At 37.4% G+C, this 16773-nt stretch overlaps 1 protein-coding gene across 46 annotated transcripts in view; it reads left to right on the forward strand.

Annotated features, from left to right (window-relative positions):
• The window catches only part of ARPP21 (cAMP regulated phosphoprotein 21), a 157087-nt gene extending 151429 nt beyond the window's left edge, over positions 1-5658 (forward strand). For all 46 annotated transcript variants that reach the window (XM_038003017.2, XM_073023735.1, XM_073023720.1 and 43 more), the window contains 2 exons: positions 3559-3707; positions 4872-5658. In XM_038003017.2, coding sequence (XP_037858945.2) covers positions 3559-3707; positions 4872-5129 — 407 coding nt within the window. In that variant the 3' untranslated portion in view covers positions 5130-5658. The remainder of the gene's footprint in view (positions 1-3558; positions 3708-4871) is intronic.
• The last annotated feature ends 11115 nt before the right edge of the window (positions 5659-16773 follow it).

Raw genomic sequence — 16773 nt, forward strand, 5'->3', positions numbered from 1 at the left:
AGAAAACCTATTCCATTTTCAGATTGATACAATGCAGACATTTTAAATCTTATAAACTCCTCGATCTTTGCCAAGTGCATTGTTTTATTTGCTGGGAGGTATTTGTCCATTCCTAACCTTTTTACCTCCAGAAAATAGATGACACATGTGACTTGAAAATTGAATCGATCTTGACTGAAAAAGAAATAATAAAAATAGCTAATGTCTTTGTCATCTCTAGCAAGCCTACAGGGCAGATACTGTTGCTGCTTCAGTTTTGTAAGATGCATTATATCTTGCTAATCCTCAATAAATATGAAAAAGTGATCCTTTCACAGCTAAGAATTGACGAACTGGAACACATTTCTCATTTGAATAGACAAGATAAGCAGTTCCCACCAGTGCTGCCATCTCTGCCTTCGGGTGTGTTGTGTCCCAGGCAGACACTGTCGGTTCATTCGTAGGTCACTGCTGTTTTATTTCTATTTGTCTGTTTCTGGACCAGAACTCAGATTTTCATCCAGACAGCTGCCTGTCTTAAAGACCATTCTGCGATCTACCTTCTGTGACATAATTTAAGGAAATGAGTAACCCCAATTAAACCATTGCAGGTGTAAATTTCTTGCCTGGAGAGAGAATTGAGAAATAAATGGGATTCATGAATACAAATTGGGCTCTCCTTACACTCAAGTTTTCATTTTGAAATGGTAAAGTATTCACTCCCCACATAAATCCGCATTTGCCTTAAGTGTGTTTACCATGGGAACCCCAATGTAGAGCTGGTAGCCCATTGCTATGCATAACTGAATATTAAAGTTTACAAATCATCAGGCAGAGGAGGCCTGGAGAAGGAGATGCTGCGGCAGGGCAGCTGCATCTGGGCTGGCAGCAAAGATGAATCCTGCTGTCACAGGCTCTGCACCTTTACTGGGATGGGGCCGCCCAACCTGCCCACTCTTTTTCTCTCCTTAAATATTATTTGATATTAAGGATTGCTTCCTCTTCCAACCAAGACATCCTGCTTTCTGAATGTCTTAACAGCTCTATTATTTTCCCTTCACCCAGTTTTGGTTTAGAAGATGGTGTGTTAAGTGAATCTCCTATAGGCCACCTAATTTATTTTGAAACAAATGCCGCTGTGAAAGGATGGAAGGATTCAATAAGAAAATACATAAATAATCTTCAGACACTAAGCAACCCTCTCCTCTTTCCCCCACTTTCTTCTTCTCCTTCCCTCCCTTCCTCTCCATTTTTTGTTGTTGTTGTTGTTGTTGTTTGTTTACATTGTAACTGTATATATTCTGTGAAGATCCATTGAGGCCAATTGGCTTTTCAGTGTATAAACAAATATAATCCAAAGTACTAAATGGCACTCCTCTCATTTTCAACTTGTGCTTTCAATCTTCAGCCAGAAGTAAGGCCCTATTATATTCACAATTATATGGACTTGAGAATGAGTGTACACTGCCTGCCCTTTGCTATAGAACTAAATCAGAAGGAAGTCTGTTGGTTATAAGTTTTCTATGATTGTCCCAAGTTATTTTCTTGTGTATATAATAATTCATGCTACAAAGAGCTTGATGTGGTTTGGAATAATGTCATAATAAAATGGTAAAATAGCCATGGAATTGTTCAGGGCAATTGGATGTGAATCACAATGGGAGACCTAGACAATGGAAAACAATCGAAAACAATTTTCTACAATTAATGTCAAAAGAATTTTCTCTCATGTCTCTCTGCAAATGAGAACAGAGAAGTAGAAGTAGTGAAAATTGTAATGTGGGATTAATCGCATTTCTTCCTCCCAGATCTGATGGGTTTTTCTTATTGTATAGATTTCAAACACTGTAGCTATGCAGAACTCTGAGCTGATCTTGTTAGTCTTAAATGGACCTGCCAAGCATATTAAAGGAAGGTTCTGACTGTCTACTGTGGACAGAATGTAGCTCAAGGAAATGTGGTCACTACCGTTAATTATATTCATAATATGTGGTGTATTTACAATAATTTAAAATAATTCAGTAAATTGAAACCATTATGAAGATGATTTACGGTGAGTAATAAGAATGTAAAACAATGGGACACATAAGGAAAGTCAAAGGGTAGCTTTTTAGATTACACACTGGTTCCACTCGCCAATTGTAGGCATAGGTCAGACCTCCCAAAATGGCCTTTTCCCAAGCTTGCTCTCCGGTTCTCCAAACTGAGGATGCCTTGCTTCTATCTCATTTGATGAACTGAGCCAATCTCCTAATTCAGTGACTATTTGCAAGCCAAATTTTCATAATATTTCTGAAATGAATGAAGATACATTTTGTATATCCAAGGATAGTTAAGTGTTGTCTTCTGTAAAGACTATAATATAATGTGGTCCTTTAATATACAGACTCTCAGAGGCACTCAATATATAGATTATTCACGATGCATATTGATTAGCTAGTTTTTAACTTTTGGCTTCAATTTTCAAAATCCTATTGTGAAAGTTAGCTCATATTTGTGTTAAGAAAATCTAGGATCTTAAAGATTATTTTCTGTTGGAGAATTGTATTACGATAGCAGTTCCACTTATTCTCAGGTACTCTACAGGGTTAATAATGTGAGCTCTGGAAGGAACTTATTATACAGCATAAAGTGAATCTCTTTCATTTCTCCACCATTGTGTCATTTTCACCTAAATCATAACTTTCTACCCAGCATTTACAAGAACAATCCACAGGCTTCCTTTACAGGGGTGCATTTTAAACCACTCATTGAAGTGAGGATTTAAATAACTGGAATAAATCAATTCTGGCCTACTTAAAAAAAAAAAAAAATGAAAGCTAACAAACTGACCCACCCAGAAAGACATGAACAGATACATTTTTGAATATTGTATTCTGTACTATCTATTATATGTATTAATACTTGGTCACATATTGGGATGTTTTACCAAAAAATTCTCTCAGAAGCTAGTGGCAAAACAGAATAAAAGTATGACATGCATCCCACTTGCTGTTGCCTTTTTGTCTAAAGCAGTGGTTATTGTGAATTCCTCAGGGTAGCGGATCATTTGGTTCACTAGGACATAAAAAAGTAGAATTCTTCCAAAGTTAATGGGCTGTTTGATGGTCTCTATGTGTCAAATGAGATTGTCTGGGAAAAGAGGATAGTAAAGGAATGAGTCAATTTAATTGTAAAATAACTTGATAATCTGTTAATTCTCCAAATATCCTCAAAACCAAAGAAAAAGCCAAATACGAAAGGTGTAATTTATAGTAGTCAATTGGTATCAGTAGAGTCTTCTGTTTTTGTGTCATGAAAAATTTATCATTGTCACATGTGTTTAATAGACCACTCTGCGTAACAATAGAAATTTCGGTTAATTTTTAAAGCCATAATCTTGTTCACTCTTAGAAGTAAAAAAAAAAAAAAAAAGAAAGAAAAAAAATGCATTCTTATGGGATAAACATCTGATAACACATTCTGAATGTGGAGATTGAGATGTCTGAAGGCTGCCTTTTGAACTAGTACTTCTACCCCATGAAACATCTCTGTGTTCTTTCTGGCACAACCAGTTCAAAAGATCTCTTTTCTTCACAGGTTACCAGCCAGTCTTGTCTGGTCAACAGGGATTCCAAGGCCTAATAGGAGTGCAGCAGCCACCTCAGAGTCAGAACGTGATGAATAACCAACAAGGAACTCCGGTGCAAAGCGTGATGGTTTCCTACCCAACCATGTCTTCTTATCAGGTGCTCATAAACAGCTTGGAAAATTGTGTTATAAAGTAGCATTTGTCAAAGTGGAAGCTGTGGGTATGTCCCTGGTTTGGGTGGCTGGCTGGGGAGTGGGTTCTTGGCCCATAACTGTTGATAATTTACTTTGAATCAAGATTATAATAGAAAAGTAGGAAATGCAAAAGACAGGCTTCTATCACTACTGTGGCTTTTGAATGCTCTGCTAAATTTATTTCCATATAACTTCATATTCATGGAAGAAAATGCATTAGTCTACAGTTTTATTCATAAAGATCTTTGGAAATGTTATTGCATTTTGCTTATTGGTAGAAAGTCTTCATGACTAATTCCCATTCATTTTTGTACACATCCAAATAAACTTCATTTTTCCATAAATTTAAGTTATAAGAGATTTTAATATGGCATCTCAGATTCATTTCAAGGGCATTTTTGGAGCCTAACAACTGCATTCTCTGGACTAAACCCAAGTTAAGCATTTTTAAAGTGTTATGTATCCTTTTGTGATATATATTATGAAATACCCCAGAAGTAGAAATAAAGAGTTAGTGAAATGGTATAATAATTAAATTTAACTGTACCAGGTGCTTCTGACCCTAAAGGACCTATCCTAGGACCCCTACCCTACTATTCTGATTCACGTTGTATCGACTTCTACCTGTAGCTCCATGATAAGTGTTCTCTAAAGTTGCAGGTTGAGAGTATAGTGGGTGCCCAGGACAAAAGCCCTTTGTACTATGGAGGGCTCTAGGACACTTTGCATAAAATCGGAAAGGGTGCATGGCTTTTCAAACTGATAGAAACCCAGAGTGGAAGATCTAGACTATAGTTTCTAGAGGTCATCAAGAGACAAGGGAAGTCAGAACTAACACCTTCTGAGCATCTGCTGCATTCCAGGCAGTGTGCCAGGCCCTGTACAACATCTCATCAATCCTTTCAATGGCACTTTGAAGCATGTATGTCATTATTGCAATGGACTAGGGAATCAGAGAGGCTAAGTGACTTTCCTAATGTGAAACAGCCGATAAATGGCAGAGTTGGAATTGATGACCTGTTAGGTCTAACTCAAAAGCTTGAATATTTTTCGCGACACCATGTTGTTTATTGTACAGACCAAAAGTAGCCTCTTCATACAGCGTTCTTGCTTGTGTCTTTTTACAGGTGCCAATGACCCAGGGTTCTCAAGGACTGCCCCAGCAGTCATACCAACAGCCAATCATGCTACCTAACCAGGCAGGTCAAGGGTCACTCCCAGCCACTGGAATGCCTGTTTACTGTAATGTCACACCGCCCACCCCTCAGAACAACCTTAGGCTGATTGGCCCACACTGCCCCTCCAGCACTGTTCCGGTGATGTCGGCTAGCTGCAGGACAAACTGTGCAAGTATGAGCAATGCCGGTTGGCAGGTCAAATTCTGAGAGCTCTGGTTGTGGTACATTTCTTCAGATATTTCTCATGGCCTTTGATGGAAGAGGAACAAGGTGGGAAAACTGGCTGAGGACTTAAGTATTCACTCAACACTCAAATGATTGCTGCTGGTATTCTGTAAAAAAATAAACAAAGACTAATATACACGTTAGCTGGTTAATGGTGCATATTTCTGTCATGTCTGCTAGGTATGCCTTTATAGCTTAGCTAGTGACATGAATTCATCAAGGTAAGATTTTCTCCTACCACTGAATACCACTGTGTAGATTCTAATATCCCTAATTTGGATTAGTTTTGTACTTTGTGTTGAGTTTGTGATGCTAAAAGTATTTAAAAATTATATACTAAATCACATTTTACCAAAGCTGTAATGGAAAAGAAAAGAAGAATTGATGAATTGAAGGAATAATTTATATACATTATAGAGTTTTCTTTTTTAATGGATATATACTGTATTGTAGTGTTTAATCATAATAAAACTATTTGACCTTATGGAGGAAGGTCATGTTTTTACCACCAGTTTGGTTCACTATGTCTTCCAATGTGTGTTTTCTCATGTGTCACTGTATTCCTTTCAAACACTATTTCATGAATACTGCATGGAAAAGGTATTTCAGGTATTTTAAGTAAACTGCCATCACATGGGGATATGCCATAGCAAAAACTTAACCAACTGTAGTTTATTGTCGTAATACTAAAGGGTCCTGAAAATAAGATGGCATCCATTTCATTCATTCATGAAGTTTGCAATTTTAAAGTACATACCTTCCTATTAATTATAGGACTATTAAAAGCATGTAGTTACACTTCACTAACTAGGAAAACCTGCGTGTCTTCGTTAACAACAGTCCTACACCAAACCCTGCTCTACCTTCATGTGAGTTTCATTATGTACCCAAAAACAAGGTATCTTTGTTTAGAGGAAAATCAGAAGAGGCATAGTCTAATCCTGCCTGTTATATCAGGTCATACAATAGAAAGTGCCACTAGTATTGACAGTGAGTCAGTAATTCAAAAGTGCTAATGTTTGTCCCAGTAATTTAAAACAAAGTAAATATAGCAACGATTTAGTTGCAAAGATCTAGAACATTGGCAATTCCATTTAGATGAAGCCTATGTCTACCTAACGTCTCTTTGGGAAATAACAAAACTGTGAACTCTGAGGTTTGGCCCTTCTGGAAGATATTAATGGGGAAATAAAACCCCTTTGTTTTCACTTTAATATCATAGTACAATGACTAATAGTTTTGTATTTTATACTTTCTGCCTAAAAACCATTATTACCAGTGAGAGGAATATAAGGAATATATCTGGATCATTTCTATTGTTTTTATATTATCACATTCTCTGTTAGATTTGCTGTTTTTATGTTGTTCAGCTGTGGGTAGAGTTAAGAGCCAGTTAAAAACTCTATCTAGCAGATTACCATAACTTCATTCTATACTATTGTTTTCTTTTCCCTTTGAAAGGGAACTCTTACATATACTCTAATTGGTTTTATTCCTTATGAAGTCTGTTCCATTTTTCCAAGTTTCAGTCTACTAATATTTCCATGGTCTACCCTGACCATGAAAAGTGTAATAACTAGAGGATGTTGCATTTTTTTCTTATTGAGCCATTAGCCACTCTGAAAAAGAGCAATGTGTTTCTTTAATTAATACCTTCCCCTCATGGAAAGATGGGGTTGGCAAATATTTTCCATTTAGCTTTCTGATGTTGGGAGTGTTCCTAAATTTAAGAATCCAAATATGAGCCTGATTATTTATTTTTTCCATAAAATTCTGCAAACTTTTGACATTTTCTTTCAAGATCTTCAGAATTACTGAGACTTCTTTTCTATGGATTTGAAATATATGGTATGTTAGTGGTAAAGACAGGGCTTTACACCTAAAGAAATTTCATTTGGCCACTTTTATCCAAAGGTGTAGGTGTAGCATGATACACCTTTTATCCAAAGGTGTATCATGTTTAGACATTTGATATTTATTGTATAAATCCATTTGGATATTGCTGCAGGCCAAACCTTCTTTCCTACTTTCACAACATATTCCTATATATCTGTCTTAGTCCATTTTTGTAGCTATAACAGAATACCCGAAGCTAGGTAATTTACAAAAAAAACCCAAAGTTTACTTGGCTCAAGGTGCTGATGGCTGGAAAGTCCAAGATTGGGCAGCTGCATCTGGTGAGAGCCTCAAGCTGCTTCAACTCATGGCATGAAGCAGGAGAGCAGGTATGTGCAACGAGACTACATGGTGAGGAAGGAAGCAAGAAAGAGAAACCAAGAAGACTGAGAACTCACTCAACCCCACAGAAGGGCATTAACTTGTTTATGAGGGATCTGCCCCCATGACCCAGACACTTTTCACTGGGCCCCACCTCCCAACCCTGATACATTGGGGATCAAAAAACATTTTTTTTTTTTTCCCGAGATGGAGTTTCGCTGTTGTTGGAACAAGAGTGCAATGACTGGAGTGCAATGGCAGGATCTCAGATCACCGCAACCTCTGACTCCTGAGTTCAAGCGATTCTCCTGCCTCAGCCTCCTGAGTAGCTGGAATTACAGGCATGCACCACCATGCCTGACTAATTTTTTGTATTTTTAGTAGAGACGGAGTTTCTCCATGTTGGTCAGGCTGATCTCGAACTCCCGATCTCAGATGATTCGCCCACCTCGGCCTCCCAAAGTGCTGGGATTACAGGCATGAGCCACCGTGCCCAGCCAGGGATCAAATTTTAACATGAGTTTTTGTGGGGACAAAGCACATCCAAACCATAGCACCAGCATTATGGTATTCCAAATCTTAGACTATGCTTACTATTTTGTTGCATTAGAATTTTGGGGATGGCTGTGGAGAAAGATGGTTTTATTAGTGAAGCATTTTCAAAATTTATTATCAGGAGGACCCTTCATTTTTCATTTTAGTTACTAATCTTATTACCATCACATTTTGTAAGTACAGATTATTCAGTTTATAAATATATCAACATATAGGAAAACATGGATATTTAAATATATTGATATATTGCTATAGTTATTCCTAATAATTCTCTATACCTCTATGTGAATGTAAAAGAGAACAAGAATGACTTATGCATTCATTTTTTTCAGCAAAATTTTATTGCATACTGGATTATATTCTAATTATGTGGCACCACTCAAAACAAGAATACATATAAATTTAAAGCACTTAAATTTATCTTGTAAATGTTATCATATATTTTGTTATTGTTTGATAGTTGTAACTAAATGTTGTAACTAGAACACTAAAAAATTTAAGCCATAATCATGTTATTGATTTAATATAGTTCTACAGGGTATGAGATGAGGCAGCAAAGTGTGTTATACAACATTATGGAAATGCAATTATGTAATTTATAATAAATATATTTGGAAGACTTAGAACAGAATTGTAAATCATCATAAAAAACAAGTGGAGTATATACGAACCAGAGCAGTTTTTCAAGAAAGAATTGAAGAATGAAGCAAATATAATCAAGGGAAAAAATGCTACAGCAGAAATGGATTTTGAGATTTAATAAATGCATATTTAGACTATGCTTCCACTTTTGCTAACAGCTAAAGTATAAGGGGACACTTTCATACTCCCACTCTCCTATTACTTGTGTTCCACATTGTATTAGTCCATTCTTACACTGCTATAAAGAACTATCAGAGACTGGGTAATTTATAAAGAAAACAGATTTAATTGGCTCATAGTTCTTCATGGCTGGGGAGGCCTCAGGAAACTTACAATCATGGCAGAAGGTGAAGAGAAAGCAAGGCATGTCTCACATGATGACAGGAGAGAGTGAGCGATGGGGAACTGTCACACACTTTTAAACCATCAGATCTCATGAGAACTTACTATCACGAGAACAGCAGGGAAGAAACCAAACCCATGATCCAATCACCTCCCACCAGTTGTTTCCCCAACACATGGGGATTACAATTAGAAATGAGATTTGGGTAGGGACACAGCCTAACCGTATCACATATATACAGGTACAAACAGTGGGCAAAGCTGCAGGCCTACCTCTTACCTGTGCCTTGGCACTCACGTCACAGCAGCTTGATCATTTATAAACAAAAAGTAAAGTATTATAAATACTTAACCCTCGCGGTGGCATTAAAACAGATCCTTTGAGTTTTGAAGTCAAGTAATATCTTACATATAAAAGTAAGTATTTTATAGAAATATTAAATGAAGAAATTTTTAAAAATTCCATGGAAGACTCTTTCCTTGGAATATATATAGTTTTATGAAACAGACTGTTGCAAGGACAATCATAATTGAGAGACAAGGTAAAACAAGGTTAAACAATCTTTCTAAAAGCTGTCTAATTTTTGGAAACCTTTAACATATCACTTTATATTACAAACTTTTAAGAAGAAGGCATAATTTGCATAGTTTCTCCAACATATTTGAACACAGTATCTTTTGTTCATGGAATATATCAAAAGACTAATATTGCAAGAATCATTTGTTTTTTTAAATTGTGTTAGAGAATCCCAAAATAAGAGCACGAATAGATCTCTTTAATTCTGTAGAAACAGTGTTCTGCCTCAAAATGTAATATCGTAACCCTACTTCCAATGATGACATATTTTGGTAACTGCTGTAGTGTGAACTATTGAACTGTTTCTTCTGTGAATATGTGAATCTGGAAGGTCATGCCATAATGTCAGACTTTCTGGATCTTTATTTTTAATTCTTAATGTTGAAGGGTTTGATATCTATATTTATACTCCTATAATTATTATAGTCATATAGACATACTTGTCTCTACTGATCCTTTACACCTTTATGTGATTTTAAAAGAGAACAAGAGTGATTACACATTCATTTATTCAGCAAGGTTTTGTTTCACACTTACTAATTTCAAGACCTCGAGCCACAGTCTATGGAGCTCCTACCTTTAAGAAGCTTATGAATTTTTGAAAGATATTATATAAGTATGAAAGTAAATAAAAATATAGGAAATTAACTATAGGACTCATGTGAAAATGATGTATAAAGGTCTTAGAGAAAGAAATGATGGCTTCTGGCTGTGGTTTTATGAAGCTTTTGTCTTGGATTCTATTGGATAAATTTCTAGATGAAATGTGAACACAGAGGTAGGATGGGTGGGTTATAACCCCATCCAAGATAAATGCCTGCATGGAAAAGAAAGAAACATGGGAAAGTATGCAGTATAATTTAGGTTGCTTAGAGTAGGAAGTGAACAGCTAGAACGAAAGAGGAGGGGTACAGGGAAATTCATAATGGACCTGATTGGCATGACTTTGAATGCCAGGCACAGAGTTAACAGGCACCCATCAACTCCTGCAGATTTTTTATTGCAAGGTGATATGACCTCAGCATGGTTTATAAAGAGGTATAGGTCTCAAAAAGAGGATAGATTACTCTTCGTTCAGAAAGTGGAGATGAATGCAGCAATAATTAAAATTTGCCACTGAGCCACAGCTACCATTAGCATGGTTGGGAAAATTCAAAAATAATTTCTAGCTCTCAATTCTTAACACTGAGCAATTCTGTTGGATGCACAGCAATGCTTGAGAGATATATGTCTCATTTTTCCCTCTTGGACATAACCTTCTGCATCAGGGCACGTAAGTGCCCTGTCTTAAGCTACATCACAAGACACAGTCACTATAATCCGTCAGGGAAAATCAAATAGAGACTAAGCTGGAATTGGAAGCAGCACTGGGAGGGCTGCCAAGTCTCCATCACAATATATTCAGTATCGATGCACAATATGCAGTGAAATCTGATGTCAGTTCCCTATTCCCCGTTGTATAAAAAAAAATGGTGACAATGTTTTCTCATTATGGCTCAGAATCTTTTTTTCTGGACTGTTCTGAATACCACTTCTTCCACACAAGATTAGAAATCTTTGCTTCTTCCCATGTTATTCTGTTCACCTTTTACCAAGAAAGGTTGTTCTCTTTAGAGTTTTTGGCATTATTTTCTAGTTCTCTGCTTTAGTTTTTGTTTCAAGTTCAAATCTTTATCACCTGATTTCAGCAGGGTTTTACAACCTCCAATATTTTCTACAAAAAGATTTGCCACTGTTTTTTGTCATCAGTGGCAAGAGCTTTTCATTCGTTGAGCTGGGTCCTCTGCTGCTCTCAATAATGTGTACCTCGTAGGAATGAGAGGCAGCTGATACTCTTCTTCTGTAGAGGAAAATCACTACCTTATTGATATCTTAACAGAAAACTGATTCTTCTGTTGGGCATGATGATGCTTCCTCTAAGACAATATTAAATATCTCCCTGACAGCAGAAGCTCAGGGAATACTTTGACATTTGTATTTATTTAATTTGTTTTGTTTTAGTGCTTTATTCTATTTTACCCTCAGTGTTCGAATGGGAGAGAGAAGAGGTCAGATACTGAGCAAACAGAAGGAGACATCTGAATAAATCTGAATAGGAATGAGGCTCAATCTGAATTTGATGGATAGTCAATGAACAAACTCAGCAAGTATTCTTGAAGATGTGTGGGCAGATGACCCACAGGCCCAGTCCAATTTGTCTAGATAGCATCCCAGTGGGGAAGAGCTCAACTTTTTACATACTCCAGGCTTCTCAACTTTAGCATCTGGTGTATATAGGAGATAAGAGGGCATGTAGGGATTAGGGATGGGGAGGAGGCCAGGGAGGAAGAAGGTAAGGCATATATGTATAAAGGTCCTGGAATTAAAAGTAGGGAAGTTTACTGTGAAGCACTGAATCATGTTTCTAGGTAAAAGATCCAGAGCCTCTGTCAGAATAGCCTAATAAAATAGATCTGATGGTTAAATGTAGGTGATACTTATGGCCGTATCACTCACCCTGTATCCCCAAGGTTTTTACCGCACTAATAGTTTGAAACCACCAAAGTTTGTATTATCATGATGATACCATAAGACTCTCTACCTCCTTGAAGTTCTATTTTTTAACATGATATTTGCAGTTGTTTCTCCCACGTTATTGAGAAAGTCAGTCAGTAGGCACCTCTATCTCTGCAAATGTGTTTCTCCCCTTTGTGTAAAAGATTAGTGAACCTCAACTAGTATAACGTTCACATTTTTTGAAGAAATATCAGTGTGTTTGCCTTTCCATTACAGGGTCACTTAGAGAAATTCTATGTACATAGTACATTCTTGGTCACTTGTCTCAGTCCCATTAATTATTTCTAAGCTAGTGGTGTCATAGGATCCCTAGGGTGTCACTTCTCCAGCTGGAAGTTTCTGTGGCTGTTGCCACTTTTGCCCGAGTTTTGCTTGGGCCTGCTGAGCTCATTCTGTCCACTCATCCTGTCAGGCTGCACTTGGCTCATGTTACCAGCCCAGATGCCACACTGCCAAGGGTGCAGAGCAGCAAAGGGTGCGTGAATGAGACAGCATGGGGTCCAGTCACTGTGCACAGTGAGACACACCAGTTGCTGTGGGAGAGTAGGAAGCTCCAGGCACCAGCACAAGCACCAGCGCTGCACAAGGCTGTGGTTGGACCAGTCGTGACACAAACAGCTTCCACTGTGGGTAGTGTGGAATGCATTGGTGCTTGGATGCTTGGAGACACCAGGAACCACAGAGCCCCAAACAGCGTGTTACACCCCAGCTTAAGGAGCCCTTAGGTCTGGCCTCCCTGAAAGGCCAGAGCTCTTCTCTCCTTGTCCCTTGCAACATGGCAAGCAGAAGCAACAGGGGTGGGGAGTGTTGGGCATGTTTCATCCCTGTTTGTGTTACATACAGGTCTTTCAGTTCCACCATTTGGCAGGTGCTGAGTTCTTGTCTCATGTCTAGGAAGAATGAGGTATGCAGACAACTAGAGGCTAAGCAAGGTGAAGAGGTGCTTTATTGAGCACCTCAGTACAGCCCTCAGGAGACCCAGAGTGGGTACCTCCTTTCCACAGGCAGGTCATCCCAATGTCTGCAGCCCTCAGTGGAGAGGAGACCCAGAGTGGGTAACTCCTATCTGCAGGCAGGCTGCCTGACTCTACCTGAGTCTGACTTGCACATTTCCGGGGATTTTTATGGGCTACAGAAGGGAGGAAGTCTGTGCTAATTGGTCTATGGGTGGCCATGGACAGGCCCAGTCAAAGCACCATAAGTTCTCACTTGGAGCCATGGATTCCATGGGAATATGAAGGACAGCCTGGCAGGAATGCCAGTGTTTGCAGCCATGGCTGGGTGGCTGCAGCTGTGCCCAAGAGGATGGGGCTCCCACCCCACAAACTCAGAAGGCTTAGGTGGTGACCCCACAATCTCTGGGGAGTATGCAGCCCTGGTGGCACCTTCCCTGCTGCAGCTTGGATCTTCACAGCTACCAGTCCAGGTGGGCTGCTGCTGCCATCTGTGGAAATCTCAGAAACAGGAAAATCACCTGCTTTCTCAAAAAACAGGATGCACGTCTGTCATTTTCAAGTGTTTTAAATGTTTGAGTCAGAAGAATAAAGCTACATTTTCAAATGAAATGTACAAGCCAATTTCATCCTTTCCAAAGAGAAAGGAATTAGTTAAGGTGCTTAATAGTAATGTAACAGAGAGCAATGGCCTGAGACTGAAAAAAGCAGCAATTTAAATTGGACATTAAGAAAATTTCACTTAAAGCAAGGCCAATTATACAATGAAATAACTTCCTAAGGGAGAAACAGTGAGATGCCATTAAAAGAGTTGTTTAAAGGAACATAGATAAAAAACACTGGCAGCTGAATCTGCTGAAAGATCATTTTATGATTTATTGTCTTATTGTGCCTATACGTCTTTCTCACTGGAGATTTACCTGACTTGGTTAGTTTCCTTTACATGCCAGCAAGACTCATATTGTACCAGAGGACTAGGATGTTGTATTCTATTGTTCTTTATGCAAAATGTAAAGCTCTAAATGAATTTAGTGAAACAGGCAAGTAGAATGTAGGGAGCTAGTGTTGTGAAAAATCTACGTTGCGTTAGTGCCCTAGGGTTACTTTTTGCATGCACATGCATATGCACACACAGACACATATATACACACAAACACACATGTATTTCTATCTAATGTCTAATTCTGTTGAGTATATATCTATATCTTATTAAATCTCTTTTAAACTTTCTTCAAGAAATTAATCGATGGTTTGTTTTTTTTTCAAATTGGTGGCTCTTCATCAGTCTGTATTCCTGGGCTTGGGGATGCATACATAATAAGGATATGATGTGGATTCCTCCACACTGCCATATTGCTATACCTGCAACATGGGAGATAAAAAGCATCCTTTAGCTGATGTAAGAAGTCCTGAATTTGAATGCCATACCCCCCACCACCATATACACACACCCAAACACTCACTGTGGAATTTGTGCAAGCTCCTTAAACTTCTGGAATTTCACATTCTGCATTTGTGAAGGGAAAAGAAAAATGCCATGTTGGCTAAGGAGTGTTCATTTATAGAGGTTAAGTCGATTTTTATTATACTTTGGTATATTGTTCTAAATGAACCAAAAGGCTGACATACTGACCTGAAAGATTCCCTGAAATTCTTACTATTAATGTACTTCCTGGAAACCTATACATTTTTAGTGAATATTTTGAGTTTTCTTTTATGCTGTCTTAAAGAGCTTTCACAAAGGAATCCATGTTTACAGACTTCTGTTCAGAACAGGCTGTTATCCAACTCATTCAGGAGAAGGGGCATGCCTGACCCTCACTCAGCCTCCATCGGTTCTCACCACTTCCTTTTCACCTAACTGCATTCAAAACCCCATCTTCCTGACTGTGGCATCTATCTTCTTTCTTTAGACAGGTTATTCAGTCTTTGAGTCATTATTCACTAATCTCCAAAGTAGAGAGAATGACTTCTCCATCACTTAATAACTTTAGGAGCAAAGTGAGATTTCAGATAGGAAGCTCTGTCTAAACATCCATCCCTGGAGTTTCCAGTGCAGTACCATGTCCCTAAATGCTCTGATCAATTGTGAAATTTGGGTGATTCATGTCCAGTAAATGGGATGGGTGGTAGAGAATGAGACTTTATGATTTCATGTATTTAGGAAGATCTATAGGTGTCTCTGATGATCAGTCAGATTAGGGTTAGATGACCTTTGAGATCCATGACAGCTCTAAGAGACACTAATGACTTATATAGAATATTTCTAGGTCATTATACAAAAAGTCCAATTCCTCTAGGTTATTCAGGGCAATAAATGTGTTTAGGGTAATTTTCTGAGTGTGATAAAGGATACTCAAGGCCATGGGGATTTTTTTTTTTCTTTTAAAAGGTACAAAGTTTTCGGGGACAGACAGAATTTGGAGAGGTCTGCAAAAATTTGGTCCTCTTTTAAAGAATTTATTTAAAAAATTAATATTACTGTCCACTTCCAGGCCTTATACTACAAGGAATAACCACATTTGTATAGTAGTAATCGTGCTTCAGAGGGTGATGCAACAAACATAAAGGTGAGTGTGATATGCATGGATGTTTTAATTAAAGGCAAACTAGGCAGAAAGCCTGCTTTGGTCTAGGCTGCCGGCAGCACCAGCTCTTCTTGTCCAGTGTATGTTTTTCCTAGGCATTGTATCCTTGGAGATGAAGTCAATGGCAGAAGATAAGGGGAAATAATTTTTATCTTCTATTTTTTTCTGAATTATTTTGCTATTTTAAAATTAAGGCTTCTTGATGTATTTATTAAATATATGTTCATGTTATAAAAATTAATTTTGTTGTGGTCTCTAGGGAGCCTTTCTTACGTTTCAGAATCTAAATCTGAATTTTTCTGTGTTTTCTGTTTCTCTGAAAAAATATAATATCTCTATATTTATTGAATAGGTAGGAAAACAGTTGTGTTTCAATGTTTGCCTGTGGCTGTAATTCATCTTTCCTGTTTCTGAAATTAAACAAATGGTTCTGCAATTAATGCCGTTCTGCCTGTCTTCATAGAAAATTACTCTCAGAGCAAAACACAGGAATCATTTATTTTCCCCTAGGAAATAGCATTCTTTTCTCTAATAGACAATAATATCTTTGAAATTCATTACTTTTACCTTTTCACCCTGGCTACTAGGAAGCTTGTAGCAAGTTTTTGCTCATTAAAGCTTTCCTCATCAATAAAATGTTAACATAGTTTAGCTTTTGTTCCACTGTTGCTAATGAGGGTATCTTTTCCTTATGGTATAAATTATTTCTATTCTTACTAAGAAGTTTTATTTAGTACAACACACTTCATAAACTTTTTAGTATAAGTGAAGGTATTTATTAAATCAATCAATCTTTATCTCATACCATACACAGAATTAAATGATAGATGTATTGTAAATGTACTTGTAAATGCTGAAGCTATAAAGCCTTTAGAATAAAACAGAATCTTATTTTTATGGCCTTGAAGTAACCAATGGTTTCTTAAAGAGAAAAAAAAGGCTAATGATAAAGGAGAAGGTGAAAACTTAAACTTTTAACATGAAGAATTTCTTGTCATCAACAGTCCACTAATAAAATACTGAAAAGGAGGCACAAAATAAGATAATCTATGTATAATCCAAGTAAATTGCAAGTCACTGGTATATGACATATAGAAAATACAAATATTTCTAAAACCCATAAGAATAAAACAGTAAAGTCAATAAAATAATGAGCAATAAAAGTTGAATATGCACTTCAAAAAAAATAAAATTTT

This window comes from Chlorocebus sabaeus, chromosome 15, assembly GCF_047675955.1.
Source record: "Chlorocebus sabaeus isolate Y175 chromosome 15, mChlSab1.0.hap1, whole genome shotgun sequence".
NCBI classification, from domain to species: Eukaryota; Metazoa; Chordata; class Mammalia; order Primates; family Cercopithecidae; genus Chlorocebus; species Chlorocebus sabaeus.